At 39.9% G+C, this 17,598-nt stretch overlaps 1 protein-coding gene across 1 annotated transcript in view; it reads left to right on the forward strand.

Moving 5' to 3' along the window:
• LOC121517593 (copine-9-like) overlaps positions 1-17,598 on the forward strand; it is a 174,811-nt gene that overhangs the window by 61,524 nt on the left and 95,689 nt on the right. Inside the window, exons 5-7 of the mRNA XM_041799485.1 lie at positions 8,698-8,737; positions 8,959-8,961; positions 15,658-15,734. Of these exons, the coding sequence (XP_041655419.1) occupies positions 8,698-8,737; positions 8,959-8,961; positions 15,658-15,734 (120 nt within the window). The remainder of the gene's footprint in view (positions 1-8,697; positions 8,738-8,958; positions 8,962-15,657; positions 15,735-17,598) is intronic.

The following is a 17,598-nucleotide window of genomic DNA, read 5'->3' on the forward strand; positions in this document are numbered from 1 at the left end:
TGCACAAAAATCTCAGTTTTGGTCTTGTGTTATAAATATTTAAGTCATACAGTGAATGCTGACACCGCTGTAACAGAATTATGGACGGCTGGAGCAGAGGCAGGGATAAAACGTTTCTCCCCCGTCTCCCCATGGGGTGAAAATTGATCTCGGAGGGGTTATCAGTAGCAGAGTGGGTAAATCCCCCAGCAAATCAGACCCTGCGAAGCACTTCGACGTCAGCTTGGTGCTCTTGAAGGTGGAGCTGGCCTGCTGTGAGCGCAGCTCAGCGCGGTTAAACTGTTGATGGAAATGCAAATCAGCACGGCTTGGTTTGGCTCGACGTGGCCTAAAGCTGTAATGGAAAAACCCCACATGAGTCCCATACAGGCCCCATCTAGAGATCCAAGATAGATCCTACTAGTGGTAAACATGTGCAGTAACAAAAGACGGGGCCTATATGGGTATCTTATGGGCAGTCACAGGTGGGGCCACTATGGAACACATGGACAAACCCATATGGGGCCCATATTGTAGCCTGCATCTAACCCAGTGTTTCCTAACCATTTTTACTTGGAGCCCCCCTTATATGTATACTTAACAAAAGTGGAGACCCCCCAGGACCCAAAGAGAGGAAAAAGTTACACACTGCCATGAAAAATCTACATAGACATTAAATGTTTTACTAATAAAACCCTAAAAAAGGCCTGTGCATGCTTTTCTTGTCTAAATATCTTTGTATAAACTACTTAATAGTTTCTTTTTCATGGTTTAAGTCAATATTTGCAGATCTAATTTTAGCAGCCTCAGAGCAGACAAAGCCTTGCAACCCCTCTTAGGGGTCCCGGGCCCCAGGTTGGGAGCCAGTGATCAAACCCATATGGGACCCGCATGGACATGCTGGCTGGATGTGGATGCATGGAAAATAAAAGTCCAGTTTTCTCACTCTTAGATCCTGTGGGTGTGTTTGTGGCCTGAAGACATGTTGGTCTTTGCAGGCAGTATGAGTGCAGCTTATGCCAAGTTCTCACTGCTCCTGCCCTTGCAAGTAAAATTAGGCATGCATGATACTGGATTTTTGCTGATATCTGATATATATCAATTTTTTAAAATAACTTTTGTCAAATATAGATATTTAAATGTATTTTAAACCTAAAACTTCAGTCCTTAGAGCACAATTTTGTGATTTAATATGCAGTTATTTCTCAAGATCATCTCATGTATTTTCCCAACAAAAACAAACAAAAATTTATTCTAAACTATAACCAACACAATATTCAATTAGACTAGGGCTGAACAATTAAAAAAAAAAAAAATAATTGTGATGATTTTGACTCATTTTGAAAACTGGATATGAACTGTTGTATTAAAGGGAATGATAATTTCACAGTTATGGAGCGAGGGGATCAGACGAAAGTTGTTGGCACCCTCACATTAATACTTGGTTGCACACTCTTTCTGAGATATCAGACGTCTGTTAAAATGACTCATTTATTAGATTTATGTCTTCAGATGAAGGACTGAGTCGGCTTATTTTGCATTTTACAGGTTGTTTGATACTTTATCTACTCATATTTATGTGCAAAATACTAAAAAAGACATTTTTTAAAATGTTGCATCCTCTTTAAGCCTTTAAACCTCATTGTGGAATCAGAGTAACCCCGCCACTGTTTCTGTTATTTCTCTCTCTCTTGGTCTTAGTAAACCGATTATTTCGCTCAATTAGGATTAATGAACAGACCAATCACTGATGGAATTGGATGTCCAATCGCGGCAGGAGATTTTTAAAAATGGACCCTCTCCAGGCCCACTTGAGAGCCCCTCTGATTGAATTAGTGTCTGTTTACCCACTTGGCTATTCTGCTCAGCTCACCTAGCTGCTATCCTTGATCAATGCAGAGGAAGATCCCTCACATGCCTCGGTAGCTTTAATCAAGGCACAGAAATGTGCTTTTATTATCCGCTGGAGTGTGTAGGACAGTGGCTCGTATACAATGTGAACATGAAAACGGAGCCCAAACATTGTTTGTGATGATGCTATTATGTTGGCGTTCTGCATAATTTCACCTCAAAGCATCCGTCCTGCTCCACAAGGTCATTTTCTACCTTCAATCCTGGAATAATACGCTTATTGTGCAACAACATACATACGAAAATAATCAGAGGTTGTTGGCTTTTGAAAGAAAGAGCAGCTCTTTCAGATACGCTTCCTTTAAAGGGATATTTCACCATTTTTATAAGCCTTTTCTTCCCTTTTGTATATCAGTAAAAACATGCCTACAGCAGTTTCCAGATTTCTCTCTCTCTGGGCTGAAGCAGCTGTAGTCTGTTGAAGCCACTAGCACCATTATTTGACAAAGATAGCTTTGAAGATCGAGTGGCTATTTCTGCATGCATTTCTAGCTGCCAGCTCAGCTGCTATTGCCAACCATCCACCGCTCTAAAAGTAAAAGCAGCTTCCCATTATGTGAGTGCAAAGAATAGCATGGACAGAGATACTCTTTAGTGTGTCCAGCTTGGCAAAAACCAAAAAATAACCACTCTCTATTGGAGGATTTTCATAAAGCACTGATCATCAACTGGCGGCCCGGGGGCCATATCAGGCCCCCCAAAGGTTCCTGTCCGGCCCCCGAAAGATCATTAAATTCAGAAAAGGAGGAAAAGAAGATGTTGTGGTTTTAAGAGTATCCTTTGGCTTTAAATATCTGCAGCTGTTAAATTCACCCCACAAACAATTCATGTTTGAAATGCCTTAACATGTGATCTGTTTTTACAGAAATTTACTGTCATAATTAGAAGATATTTAGAAATAGGGTTAAGGCTGGCAGAAATGTTGGAAAAATGACCAGATAAAGAGGGGAAAAGAGGTGGCAAAAATAAGTTAAAGAGGGGGAAAAGGGGCAAAAAGTATCATGAATTGGTTAAAAAAATGACAAAAGTAGTTCAAAAAAGTAATGAAAATGGGTTAAAATGGGGAAAAATAGAAGAAAAGTGTCAAAAATTGATAAAAGAGTGGTACAAAGGGAATTAGTGAATGGCAAAAATTTGGTTAAAGAGGCAAAAAGTATCAAAAATGGGTTAAAAGTGGCAAAAATACAGCAAACATAGCCTGGTAAATTAGTGAAAAAGTGTTAAAGAGTGGCACACAAGGGAAATAACTGGCAGGAAAGTTGCAAGAGGGGGTTAAAGAATAGCAAAAGTGGGTGTAAAGTGGCAAAAATTGGTTAAAAGTTGCAACTATTGTTGAAAAAATGTAAGAGAGGTTAAAATTGGCAGAAATAGAAGAAAAGTGGCAAAAATGGATAAGAGTGGCACAAAAGGGATAAAACATAAAGGAAAAGTGGTTTAAAGGGGATAAAGAATGGCAAAAATTGTGTTAAAGAGGAAAAAAGGGGTTAAAATGAGTTCATACTGGTGCTAAATCACGATTGTGCAGGGCCCCTTGTCTGGGATTTTCTGAGACAGTTTTGTTGTCAGGCCTGCTGCATGATAGATAACAGGGACTGATCTCACTGGTAATGCCTTAAAAAGTCCTGCGTTTTCAAAGAAGATACAAATATGTTAAAAAGACCAAAATATTTATTTAATTTTTGTGTATTTGAAAGTCCGGCCCCCAGAGTTTCTGCTCAGACTAAGTCTGGCCCTTGTGCAAAGATACTTGATGACCCCTGCCATAAAGGATTGTGCATGAGAAAGTTGACTATCTTATCTCCCAGAGACGAGAGTTTATATTGATATAGTACCTGAATATTTCTGTTTATTTATCAAACTTAATAAAGCACAGAGAGCTTGTTAAATGTCACAGACTCTCTGCTTGCTCATACATTTTCCAGAGAGATAATAAGGAGGCGAATGAAACAAACATAGAGACTTAAAGTTACTGGTGTCATGTGTTCCCTGTGGGGGAAAAGCCAACAACTAACAGCACTCGTCCACTTCAATAAATCAATGTAGCTAGCCAGGGATGGTGAAGCAAGACACCTTTAGCTGCTGATTAGATCTAACTTAGAGACAGTGAAAAATCGAGAAAAGACTCTGGCATTTGCAGAAAACCTGGCCTTATTTTTCAAAACCGCACAAACACAACCAAAAAGAAAGTTTGAGCTAGACTGATGAGAATGAAGAAATGTGGAACACAGAGCGCACAAATGAAATACAATCAGTGAAGCTGCTGATGTATGCTGGAAATGATTTCATACAGTCTGAGGGTAGAGCAGTAGCAGCGACATGATCCGCTCCATTAGAGAGGAACACTCAGCACAAACACGGGAGTTTGACACCCAAAAAAGTCAAGTTTATAGTAAGACAGCTGTTTCTTCAAAGCACTGCACAACCTACAGACCACTTTTCATCTAGTTGTTGCATTTTAGGCATTTAATGTTGCTTTATTGGTCATGCCACCACCATGCTTATTCTATATTACTGCTGTTGTATCTTTGTCAGTTTATGATAATGCTTTGCACGTCATATATCTCATAGAATAGACCACGTTCCACATTATTATGCAAATGACATTTTTCTCTTGTTTTCCTAAATATTAGTGCAAATGACACTCAGAATATTTTTCAAGGCATCAGCCGTTGGAGCATAATTCAAATTTTTTTGAACAAACTTCATAATGATAACCGTTATTTTAAAAAAAAATGAAAACCTCAAAATGCACTGTTCCTCATTATTAAGCTTGACAGATTTTTAAAAGATTTTATAGGTTGTAAAGAACTGAAAATGGTCTTTTGTTGAATTTACAGCATTAGGAGTTCATATTTACTGAAATCAGGCACAGACCCTCTCCTCAATGCAGAACACATGACAGATGGCTTGGTTTTTTGCAAACTCATATCAGATATCATCAGCATTATTTTGGAATCGGCAGATCGCCAGATGCGTAGCAGGAGTTATTACGATGACTGTCACCGTGACGACATAGGCAGAGCAGAGTTTTGCAGATTTCAGACAGAAGAAGACCCCACATAAAGGGCTGGGGGTCTTATTCCACATGTTATTGGTCAGTAGATTCTCCAGATATATAACTGTATGAACGAACATATGGAAACAGCCACTTCTCCAGTTTTCTTCCCTTCACTAAGGGGCCCTATTGAGTCTCTTTTGCAGCAGTCTCCCTAAGTGGCCATTTGAGGAACTAATTTTTTTTGGCAAGTCAGTGTTGGCTCCATTTGTAAGCCCTGGAGATTTCCATTTGGCAAGTCCCTGCTAAAACGTTAAAACCCTGTGAAGGTCTCATCAGTGTGTCATATTCAGAGGAGTTTGAAGAGGGAAATATTGGACTGTAGGAACATGCCCTCTCCAGGGATTAGAAACTCTAATATGATGAGCAAATTAAAATGAAAATCCTTTTCATTATTTGTTTTACTGAACTACTCCAGGTAATGTATTTTTGCATGATCTGAGTAATTGTGTGTCAGAGAAATCCATTCTCCAGAAGGGAACAGCTCTTTGTTTGACGACTGTCTCCAATTAAACTTTTGCCTTTAACATAGAGTGTGTGATTTCACCACCAGGGGGCTCTCTGTTAAAACAATAACAAAAGATAATGTAAGGGGTAGTCAGGTAAGATTCAGTGTTCCTGAATCTGGTTAAATTAATGAGATTAACAGTTCAATTCTAGATTCATGAATAAGAACAAGAGCTTAGCTCACATTAGAGGCAGAGGGTTAAAACTAACTATTCTGCCACTGTGTGCCAAAGCAGAATTACTGCAGAGTGTTTGTTGCTCTTGGAGAGGTTTGGGGGACAGTCTTGTTATTTCTGCACAGGTCAGAGCTGAGAGAGAACTGGTGCTTTTCAGAAGAATTCAAAATATGCTCTGATATAAGTCATATTAAAGGTAGGAAAACAATGCAAAGTGTACCGTTGATATAAAGCCATAGGTCAGGAAACCGACGGACTCATTTTGTCATGGCAGACTTTACAGTTTTCAAATATCTGCTGAATCGCCACACGTTTCAAGAACCCAACAGTCGTATACGATAAGAAGACATGCCGTTTTTAAAGCTGAATAACTTTTGATCCTTAAATTGTAGCCATCTACTTTTCCCCCCTCTGACAGCCTGCTGTTTGATGTTCTAATGACGCTATCCACGCCATTGCAGCCTAAACAGAGGCTTTCCTAGCGAGACTGGAACTTGGATGACTTTCTGGCATTTTAAGATTAAATCCACCCTGGTAACTTTGACACTGAACGTCTTTTTCTAACCATTCTGTAGTCCTTTTTTTTTAATCATTTCTGTTCTAGCTTTAGCATTAGCCAACAATAATGTTTCCCACAATGCACTGTGATGGCTGTGACAACCAATGGCAGGCTGTTCTGTTGTCATGTCATACTTTGCCAAACTGTGCATGCTTCAGCACTTTGAAACTGGATGAGACAGCCTGAGGAGTTTATAATGGGGAGAAAGAGACACAGAGAGGCTGTGACGTGGTCCTCTGTGACTGCAGACAGGAACTGCTATGAATTATGGCTCAAAGGAAGCAAATTCCAAAAAACACAAGGACATTTTTATATAGATATGTGACACAGTAAACAATTATGACTAGAAATTTTTTTTTGCAAAATCTTTTTTTCTCATCTCTTCGGAGTGAAAATAAATAATCATTCTGTGAAAAAATAGTCTTATTTTATCTTTTTCTTTTGTCTTTATAGACCCATACTTTTCCAAATTCCAGTGATATTCCTGCAGCACACATATTCTTAAAGCCCAGGTTGTCCTGCAAAGAAAAAAAGCAGGATGCTTTGAGCTTGACTGAGGGTTCAGCTTGCTGCTAATGCTAGCAGCAGTGCTATTGCTATTTGTATTCCATTGTAAGATAACTGTTCTGTTTTTATCGTGATTAATCTCAGGAACTCTGTGGTTAATCACAATTAATCTCACCATTTTTATTGTGTTCTAAAATTCCACTATTTTGCATTCAGAACTGTTTTTTGTGTTGCTTTGGGTTTTTTCTTTTCAGCCTAAGGGTAACTGACTTCCTGTCTGGATATCCAAGATTTTAATATGAACTTTTGTTCTGGATCTGAAAGGAAATAAGTGGGCAATAAAAGGTAAATACTAGCTAGCACAAGGTTCAGAAGACTTGTCCACATCCAGAGAAGCTGCCTTGGCTTAACCAAAGGGTGTTGAAATAGACAAAAAAGCATGAGATTAATCGCAGTTAATAAAAATAGTGCACTAACTGTGGACCTTGATTAACCCTTAGAGCTCCAGAGGTACGGATCAGTGCCAGAGGCACACCCCTTAGTAAAGTGCTTTGTAACTTTTGTACCGTAAGTCGTAGCACTAACTTTGTTTCCTGTGAAAGCTCTGTGTTGTGCCTTTCTATACTGTATATGTCCTCCATGCATTCGTAGCTCTTAAAGAACATTTTCTAGTGAGCTCAGAGCTTGGCTGACTTCCCGGGGTCTCTGAGGACAGCGTTGTCGTATACAACAAGAAGCGACACAGTTTAGAAAAACATTAATAACCTAATAATGAACCATAAATTGTAGACACTCCTTTTTTCTCTGAAAGCTGACAATTTTGCCGTTCGTTTGCTACCCTCGATGTCTCCATATCCCTTAAGGACGTCGTTGTAGCGTGCCCAGAAGTTCGGGGACTTTTCGGGGTCTTTAAATATTAAATCCACGGCGTTAGATCAGATAATAAGCATCTTTTTGTCCATTTTTTATCCTTTTTCGATCATGTACTTTGGCTTTCTCCAGAGGGCAGCGCCATATTTGTTGAGGGCCATGTTTAGATGCAAAGCATTGTGGGAGTTGTAGTTGACCAGTTGCTTCTCTACTGCTTAAAGGACATTTGAATCCAACTGCAAAAAAAGTGCATGGACTTTTTTGTGTTTATATGTAGATATTTTGAAAAGTGTTAGTCACAGAATGTTTATTTTTTCACTGTTTTGTCCCCAAGAGATGGGAGAACAAGTCTGTACGAAGAAAATGCTTATTCACTATTGTTTACTGTGTGTTATTGTTAGCGTGAGTTTTCCATGGTATCATGTAACAAAGCTAAAATTGTGTTTGCCTAGGTTGGCAGCAAACCAGAAATAGTGAGATGGCCTTGTAGGGATTGACACACGTACGTGGTGGCTTCCAATGACCAACTGTCAAGAGTATAAAATGATGATCTCGTCTGTATACCATGTCTTTCTTCTGTCAAAGACCCAGCTGCGCAGTCAAAGCTACAGATCTCTGAACCGGTCTGTTTCCGTGACATCCTTGATTCATCTCGTTCCTACATAACAGTTATCAATGAAAATCTTCCAGTTTAAAATCCTGATTTGTTTTCATTATTTTGTCTTTAGAGTCTTATAACTTTTTCATAATTCATGTGACATTACTGTAGTAGATATATTCTTAAAGCCCAGGTTGCTCTGAAAAAAAGATGTATAGAGCTTGACTGTGCACCACAAAGTTGATGTTTTACAAGCTTTTTAAGAAAAAGTCCAGGCGAGACATGATGGTGAAAAAATAGCTGTGAGCTCTGAGGGTTAACTGGGATTAACTCACTTGGAACATGGAAGTATGTGAGCAGTGATGTAACAGTGTTTGAAAAGGACGTATACGTTTTCGTACGTGAAGGGAGTATAAATGGACCTTAAGAATCATGGGTCAGAACGACCCCTCTATACTAACTCTGTTTGTTTTTGCATGCATTTGTACGACGTCACCACAGCTCCTCTAATCCTGCATCACATCTGTCTTCTCAGGTACAATGTGGACTCCAGAAGCTGCAACATTTCCAAACATGTAAGTCTTTACCATGTCAAACACAAATGACAGCTTTGACTCAGCGCTGACGTCCTCCATTAGTCCTTATTCAGCATTAGTCACTCTGTTAAAGCTCATTTACTGTGAATGAGTGAAGAAGCTGCAGGTGATTCAGTCTATTAACACCACATGAATTCCCTTTTGTGACAAAGTCTTGTCTCTCTTTCTTCCTGAACAAAATCAACCCATGCGGGGAGCAGAAGGTGAGTGCTTTGTATGCAGATTGTATTATCCTCATGAGTCCTCGTATTCTAATGTCCTCCATTCATTCCACGTTTAATTTTACAATATATCCCAGGGCCTCCTGAAGAGACGAGTAATTTTTTGTTTTTTTTGTGGGCTTCATCTGCTTTATTTTATTGTGTTTTTCTCCCATTCTTCTCTCATCTCATTTCATCAAGGACAAACACCACCAGCTCCCACCCGGAAAGCTTCTCCTGTAATGTTGCTCCTCATTTTGTCTGTCTGCGTTTTATCCTTGGCTCAGGTAAAACCATGATCACAACTTCAAAGTGCAGGCAGCTGCTGTTGTCTGAGACGGTGTACTATAGCAGGTTGTGCATGTCAGGACGTCGGTTTACGGGGGCTCACACCTACACCTGCCTCCACCCACGCACTACGAACATCTACACTCACTCCTCTGCTCTTGTTGTTGTGTTCATTGTGGCATTTCATGGCTCAGCTTTTTATTTTACTGTTTTGTTTTCCCACTGCATGAGCTCTTTGGAAACTTTGAAATCTATTGTTCAATTAAAACGCAACGAGTTTGCATGTTCTCCTTGTGCATACGCTGGTTCACTCTGGGTATTGTGGCTTCATTTCATGGTCTAAGGCAGTGGTTCTCAAATGGTGTGGCAAGGCAGACAAGTCTAGGTGTGCCTTGGGAATCTGGCTGGACCCCTGAAAAAAAGCTGTGATTTATTGATGAGTGTGTGTGTTGGATCAGTAGCATTGGTGCTAGCATCCTGACTAACAGTTACCTCATTTGGCAAGCTATTATCAAGTTGAAATTGGTGTTGAAATTATCATCATTCATGCTACTTTAACCAAGTTAACCAATTTTTCTACCCATTTTGCCACTGATTTTGTTAACTTAAACTATTTTGGCTGCTTTTTTGCAATTTATTCAACTTTTTAAAAAATACTTTTGACCCATTTTTTGCAACTTTTTTGGAACTTTTTGCCACATTTAACCCATTTTTGCTACCTTTTTGACAGTTTTGCCTACTTTTGCTATTATTTGGACATTTTTTGCCAATTTTTTCATCACTTTTTAACACCTTTTAGCAACTTTAACACTTTTTTTCCACTTTTCTGCAACTTGTAACCTATTTTGTCACCTTTTTGATACTTTCAACCAATTTTTGCCACCTTCTTGCTAATTTTCACTCACTTTGCCTTTGTTTGGCCACTTTTTGCATAACTTTGCCCATTTTAAATCACTTTTAAACCATTTGAACCACCTTTTTACAACAATTAACCCCTTAGTCCACTTGTAAGCCATTTTTGCCACCTTTTTGACACTTTCAACATGTTTTGCCACTATTAACCAATTTTTTGGCCCCTTATGCCCGTTGTTAATCATTTTTGACTTTGTCTTGCCACTTTTTACCCAATTTTGCCATGTTTTATCATCACTTTAACCAGTTTTTGCCACCTTTCAGGCACACTTTTGCCCACTTTTGCCACCCCCAGTTGTTTGAGCCCCAGAAACCTCTCCACTTTATCCCCCCTTATGGGCCACCTTGACTGTTATATTATTTAAAAAGTCTATTTTGTATTGATATGAATATGGTGTGCCTTGAGATTCTGGCTTAACCTTAGGTGTGCCTTGGTCAAAAAAAGTTTGAAAGCCACTGGTCTAAGGGAATGCTCACTAGTTAAACTGGTGACTCCATAGGAGTTTGTTTCTTCATGTCAGCCCTGCAAGAGACTGGCGGTCAGTCCAGGATGTATTTTACACTTCCACTCACAAATATCAGTTCAGCGCAACTTAATTCATCTAAGAGGTCTTCAATACAAGCCTACTCGCAGCCTATGTTGATTTCCGGAAGGCGTTCAATTTGGTATGAAGAGATGCCCTCTGGGTTTCTGGGGCTTTCATGTCCGTTCGTCTGCTGATGTCTGCCCTATGTTCTGGTACAGAGAGTGCTGTGAGGGTGGGGCAGGGGTGCGTCTCAGCCCCAACACTCTTCAGGACCTGGATGGATTGGATAAATGGGTGTGTAATGGGGGCAGTGTGTCATGTGATGATGTCCAGATCACTGATCTCGTAAGGCTGTGATGCTTGCAGACTGTAGATGTCCTTGTGGGGGATCTTAACTCGCTGAGTGAGGAGGTTGAGGCATTGGGAGTGCATGTCTCCTGAGCAAAACAGAGATCCAGTTGTAGAGTTGTAGAGCAGTTAACCTACGTAGTGTTCCTGGTATTTGAGCATGCAGACAAAGTGTTTTAGCACTTGGTCTTTCCAGTCTTATTTTACTCTTGTGAGGCCTAGATTTGGACTAATAACCAGAGGTTCTGGCTAGACTCCTTTGTGACAACTTCTCTTCGGGGCATCTTTGGGTATCATTGGCAAGACCATGTGTTTAATGCTGATGTGCTCAGGAGGGTGAAGATGGGAAGGACCAGCTGCTTGATACCAGCACGGCTGCTACATCCTGGGTACCCAGGATCTGGTGGGCCAGTGGCCTGGTCCAGACGCTGGGAGGACCATGTGCATCGTGGAGGGGTCAGTTGGGAAGATGGCGCATGGGCCTGGCACAGGAAGGGCAATCAGTTAAACTATCTTTTAAAAGAGGCTAAAACTGGCTAAAAATTCAGCAGATTTTCAGTATCCCCTCCACTGCAAGGTTTCTTCCTCTTTGGCTTTGTTTCCCCTCTCCACAGTCTCATCTAATATCCCGCAAACAACATGATCTGCACAATTAAACACAAGTTAGACTGTAATCAAAACATGTATTTGCACATATTATTGGACACATTTCATCCATCCATCCATCGTCTTTATTGCATGTCCCATTCATGCTTGCTGGGATTGGCTGGAGCCAATCCTATGCATTGTTAGGTGAGAGGGGGGGTACATGCTGGAGTGGTCGCCAGTCAGTCACAGGGCTGATATAAAGAGACAAACAATCCATGCTCAAGGTCACACCTATGGGAAATTTTAGAGTCTACAATAAGCAGAATGAGGATGTTTTTGGTCTGTGAGTAAAAGAAAGATCCTTTCCAACTGGAAATAGGATTAAGGACAACTGGGAACCAGAGGCCTTCTTGCAGCACTAACCACCATATGCTACAGCCCTGCTTTATAATAAAGAGATATAATAAAGAACAATGCATTTTTCTTTATTATATCTCTTTATAATAAAGAACAATGCATTGTGATTTAAAATTATATCATCATTTTTTAAAATTTGAGTGCTGATATGTGCAAAGTTAGTGATTTAACAATGTCACACCAGGACTCAAATATGTGTAAGTGTTCCTATTTTGTGTTTTGCAAAGAGTAAATCGCAGAAAGAAAACTTCAGAATATTTCTGTGTTGGTAGGTTTTAGGATCAAATGTCATTTACCAGGGTGGCTGGTAAATGAGGCCCATTTACTTTCTGCACAGTCTGGTCCCTAAAACAGCCCACAGGACACCCAGGGCTTGACCCAGTTAGGTTCATGCTTGCTCATGAAAAAAAGAGAATGAAACTCTTAATTTTAAATGACACTTTAATAATAAGAGATTGAACTTTAATAGGATTTTAATAACCTTAATATCTCTCCTTCTATCCCTTCTGATTTTATAGTCTTTCATAATTGCCATTGAGTCTTTAGTGATTGTTAAAGCACAGGAGGTCCAGAAACAGTTTAATAGGCAGGCTCCCCAGTGGTTACTAATAAAGTTAAAGATTGAAATTGTTCCCTGGAATAAACAGGATCACTAAAACAGCAAGGGCAGCTCAGTTTGGTTGCTATAGCACATCAGGTAGCTGCCAGAGGATCAGCGGACTGCTGCAATGGAAATTCTTGGTAACTATGAATGTGCAATGCCAAGCTACCACAACCAGGATGATATGATTCTCAGTCTCTGATAACTAACACTAAACAGGTAACCGGATGGAAAAGTACTCAAATACAGCTACATACCGCCACATATTTACTGCTGTATACTGAGTTTTGTGGCTAGTATCCCATTCAAACACACTTAAATGCCTGTTGTATCCACGCCCTGTGACTTTATTATTGACATATTCCCAGTGTGAGTCATGTCAAATGGCGCCACGCACCGGTCCAGCGTTGTTGTGTTTTGGGCTTTAGGGAAGTCAGATGGAAGTTGTTTGAGGCTGACTTCTGTCTGTCACCTTCACTATGGTCCAGTCACAGTAACAAAACCTGTGATGTAGAAGATGGGCGCTGCTACTGAGGAGTAAACATCATATCACAAGCCCAGCAGTCGGCTTTTGTTGCGTTGATACATGATTCTCACTATCAGTGGAGCCAGCCAGTAACTTAAGCTCATGTTGAAGCCAGTCAGGAGAAGAGCAAAAACATCTTTTCTATCAAAGGTAGCTTTCTGTGTTGTCCAGCTTTGATCAAACTGCCTTTATAGCTACATCCATGCTAATCTCTGCAAAAACTTTGCAAGATTACTGTTACCTTCCAAAGCAGATAGATCTGCTGTCAGGAAAATCCATTCGGTAAAATTCCAATCTGAAACGACTGTGCTTGGTCTGAGAACTGACCTGGCCAATCAGCATCATTTGAGGAGACTACAGGCGGGGTTTAGTTGTACTGTAAGCCAGTATGGCTGCCAGTGGAGGGATTAGCTCGTTTTCCATATTTTTAAAAATCCCTTCAAACTCATTTTCGCCATTGTTTGGCCACTTTTTGCCCAATTTTTGCCCAATTTTTGAAGAGTTTAGATATTTAGCTATATTGTATCAAAGCACAAATAAATAAAATGTATATTTTATTGCTTGGATAAGAGTGTTTTTTGTTGGGGTTAGATATATTGGTTACCACAGCTTAACTTAACAGTGGACCGTGGTTTTGCTGACCCCCCTGATCCCCCAGTTGGCTGGGACTCAGAAAACCCTTCCATTTATCCTTCCTTATGGGCAGCCTTGACTTTAATATTATTTAAAGAGTCTAGTTGGAATGATATGAATATGGTGTGCCTTGAGATGTGGGCATAACCCTAGGTGTGCCTCTGGCAAAAAAAAAAGTTTGAAAACCACTAGCCTAAGTCATATTTTTAAGGTTTTCAGAAAAAAGAGGATAAACGTGTGTTTCTGCAAAGACAGGTTGTTTTTTTTAATTGATACTGTAACAGTGAGTTCTACCAGATGTCAAAACAAGAACTACATGACAAAATTGAAATAATTAATAATAGTTAATAGATGACAAAGGCATATAGTGATTATGGACTGAAACGATCACTCTGATTGGCTGAGGATATAGGCAATAAGGCACAATGAATCAGCGTCACAATTTGGCCAAAAAATGACTTTGGCAATAATAATATTTCAATAATAATATATGAACAGTACTTCTTTGTTGAAATAAGAGCAAAGAACCACAATGAAAGCTTTTCTGAGAGTAGATGTTTTTGCACTTGTCCCAACCAGCCTAGGCACAAGTTTGAACCACCAACAAGCGCCGCCATTCAAGTACCTGTCAAACTCACGTTACTTACGCTGCGTAACGTCCACTTTCCACATACGGCGACCGTGCCGTGATCTGCCGTCAAATCGTACGGCAGAGCAAATTGCTCCCTCTCTAGTCAAAGCATTTCCACAGGCGGCAGCGGTGGATGCCTGGAGCGCCCCTCCGCTCCGATATATTTTCAGTGCCGGCCACTGCCAAACCGTGTCAATAACCATTGATCAGAAAGCACCAAAAAGGAAGTCACAAGCGTAGAATATCCAGTTCTTTCAAAATAAAACACAATGCATGGACTCCTGGTCACAAATTGTCCCTATATCTACATTACGTCTCATGCAGCGAGAGCAAAGGGTCACCAGAGGTCAGTGGGTCACAGAGCTACAACGGCGCCATTGATGAGGACATTTAGCCAAAGAATTTTACATAAATCCACAGATCCTTTAAGCAAACATTAACCCTTTAACTTCCTAATGTACTTACCCAATGATGGAAGCAATAATATCATGGACTTATATCAGAAAGGATGAAAAATTAATCCCAAAAGGTGAAATGGTCTGCTGTTTACATACTATTCCTGCATGAACTCAGGTTCTCTGCCTGCTGATCAGGGCTGCACGCCGCCCTGATCAGCAGGCAGAGAGCCTTCCAAAAACTTTTTTATTCTGAAAAGTCCTGCCTTTTCCAAACACTATATTGTTATAATATACTTATAATATTGAATGTGTATATTATCCATGCGACAGAAATGTGAAACAGTCTATCTGAAGTGTCAGTTTAAGACGGCTCTGCCTGATGACGGATATCTAATCCATTTGTTTGCAAGTCTAAGGAGGTTCTCTCACTTATGAAATTAAATGCTATAAATTTGGTGGTACTTCTTACTCAGTATTTCATCATACTTAGTATGAATAATGGGACAGTTTTCAGTAAAACTAATAAAACCTTACAGTAGTAGCTCCATTATAGCTGCTGTTATGTGCCGTTTGAAGTAACTGTGTCAAGGACTGTAGATTTTGTCCCTTACTTCCTCCATCATAAAAGAGGAACTTCAGGGACCATTATAAATGAACAGAATCCTAAAGTACATGTCAGCAGGTAATTGATTCGAGGAGGGCTTGAAAGAATATAGAAAGTATCCCTTCGGTTATCTGCAGGTTATATTACTGTGCTCTATTTGAAACCTGGACTATCTCTGAGTGCTGTCATGCAATTATTCCTCTCTTCTATCTTTTTTCTCCCCAAGGACTTCCTGGGACAGACCTTCTGCACCCTAGGAGAAATCATCGGCTCCACAGGGGGACGGCTGGAGAAAACCCTCTCGTAAGTCGCTGTCTGACATCCCTAAAAGCGGTTTATTCTATCAGAGGTGTTTTTTTTCCCCTCTTTCTTTTTGTTCAGGGGTTGAGTCATGCTCATGCTAGAATTTATGCACATAAATAATTCCTGAGAAAGTTAGAAGGAGATGAACCCTCGTCTGTCTCTCGTTGCGTGTTTATTGATGGCTGGAAAACAGCGTTTTATGAGCCGCCTCACTAATGTAATGTGTATAGACTCACCATGTTTAAATAGCCTCATCTATTATACTGTTAGATCAGCGGGAGAGAGGCGAGATGAGCTGGCTGCATCGCTGCACATTGAGCTGTTGCTGTTGAAGTGTTTTTTGGTGGAACACAAAGGGAGCAGGAGCCTGCAGACGAGTTTTTGTCGAGTGGTAGTCGATAAATCTTTGGATATCGACTGATTTCTTTGCTTGGTTTTACCTCAAGTAGGTGCTTTTTTTCTCTGAGTTAAAGGTAGAATTTGACAAATTCACTGAACATAAATCCCACACATTTATGCAGCTCTTCATCATGAGATAACACATTGTATTTTATGCAGCGAGAAGAATGCTGAGAGACAGAGATGTGAGGGCGGCATTAGATTTAAATCCATTTTTTTTCATGAAAAAGCGCCCCATAGAGTCATAGGAATGACACATTTTCTATACATAAGAAATAAAATTAATATGGATATAAAGAAAAATAAATTCAGTAATTAAACAGGACATAGAATAATCTGGGGGATTAATTTACTACTCACCCCAGGCATTAATAAGCCTGTTGACTGACAGCCTGGTCCTATCGCAACCAGCAGAACTAATATGAGGATTTAAAAGAAACTGGAAAAATGAATTAATATGGAAATAAATACATAAAAAAAGAGAGAAATACATGAGAAAAATGGAAGCTTTTTCATTTATTAGCTGTTAATTTGAATTGATAATCTACAGAAAATTTAAGCTTGTAATTAACCTTTTATGTCCTATTTGTCTTCACTTCTACCATCTTTAAATACAACCCCCATTCCAAAAAAGTTGGGGCGCCCTGGAAAATCTAAATAAGAACCGAATGTGATGATTTGCAAATCTCATAAACTTATTCCCAATAGAACATTAACAACTTAGACTGAGACGTTTTACCATTTCATGAAAATGACCCCATTTCAAATGTGATAGCATCTCATAAAAGTTGGGACAGGCTCATGTTTACCATTGTGTAGCATCCCTCTTCTTTTAACAACAGTTCGTAAACGTCTGGGAAGTGAGGAGACCAGCTGATGGAGTTTAGAGAGAGGAATGTTGTCTCATTCTTGTCTGATGTACAGTTTATAGCATCTCTGCAGTCTTGGGTCTTCTTTGCTGTAATTTTTGTTTTATGATGCGCTTAATGTTTTCTGTTGGAAAGGCCTGAACTGCAGGCATGCAGACTCTTCTCCTGTGAAGCCATGCTGTTGTGAAGGATGTAGTTTAGCATTGTCTTGCTGAAATAGTCAAGGCCTTCCCTGGAGGAGACGTTGTCTGGATGGGAGCATATGTTGCTCTAAAACAGTGATACTCAACGTGTGGCTCTGGAGCCACATGTGGCTCTTTTGTGATGATTTGTGGCTCTTTTATGTCTTAATTTGAAACATTATTACCATTGTTGACACTCCTTTTTGACACTTCTATCCAGCTTTTTGCATTTTTTTCCCCCTTTTTTGCCACTTTTCACCCATTTAAGCTGCCTTTCACAATTAAATGCCGCCCATTTCGCCACTCTTTGATGCGTTTTGCCCGTTTTCCCACCTTTTTGCTGATTTGTGTCCAATTTAGTCACTTTTCACTCATTTTTGCCACGGTTTTGCCACTTTTGGACCATTTTTGCCA

The sequence above is a fragment of the Cheilinus undulatus genome, linkage group 11 (genome assembly GCF_018320785.1).
Source record: "Cheilinus undulatus linkage group 11, ASM1832078v1, whole genome shotgun sequence".
NCBI lineage: Eukaryota > Metazoa > Chordata > Actinopteri > Labriformes > Labridae > Cheilinus > Cheilinus undulatus.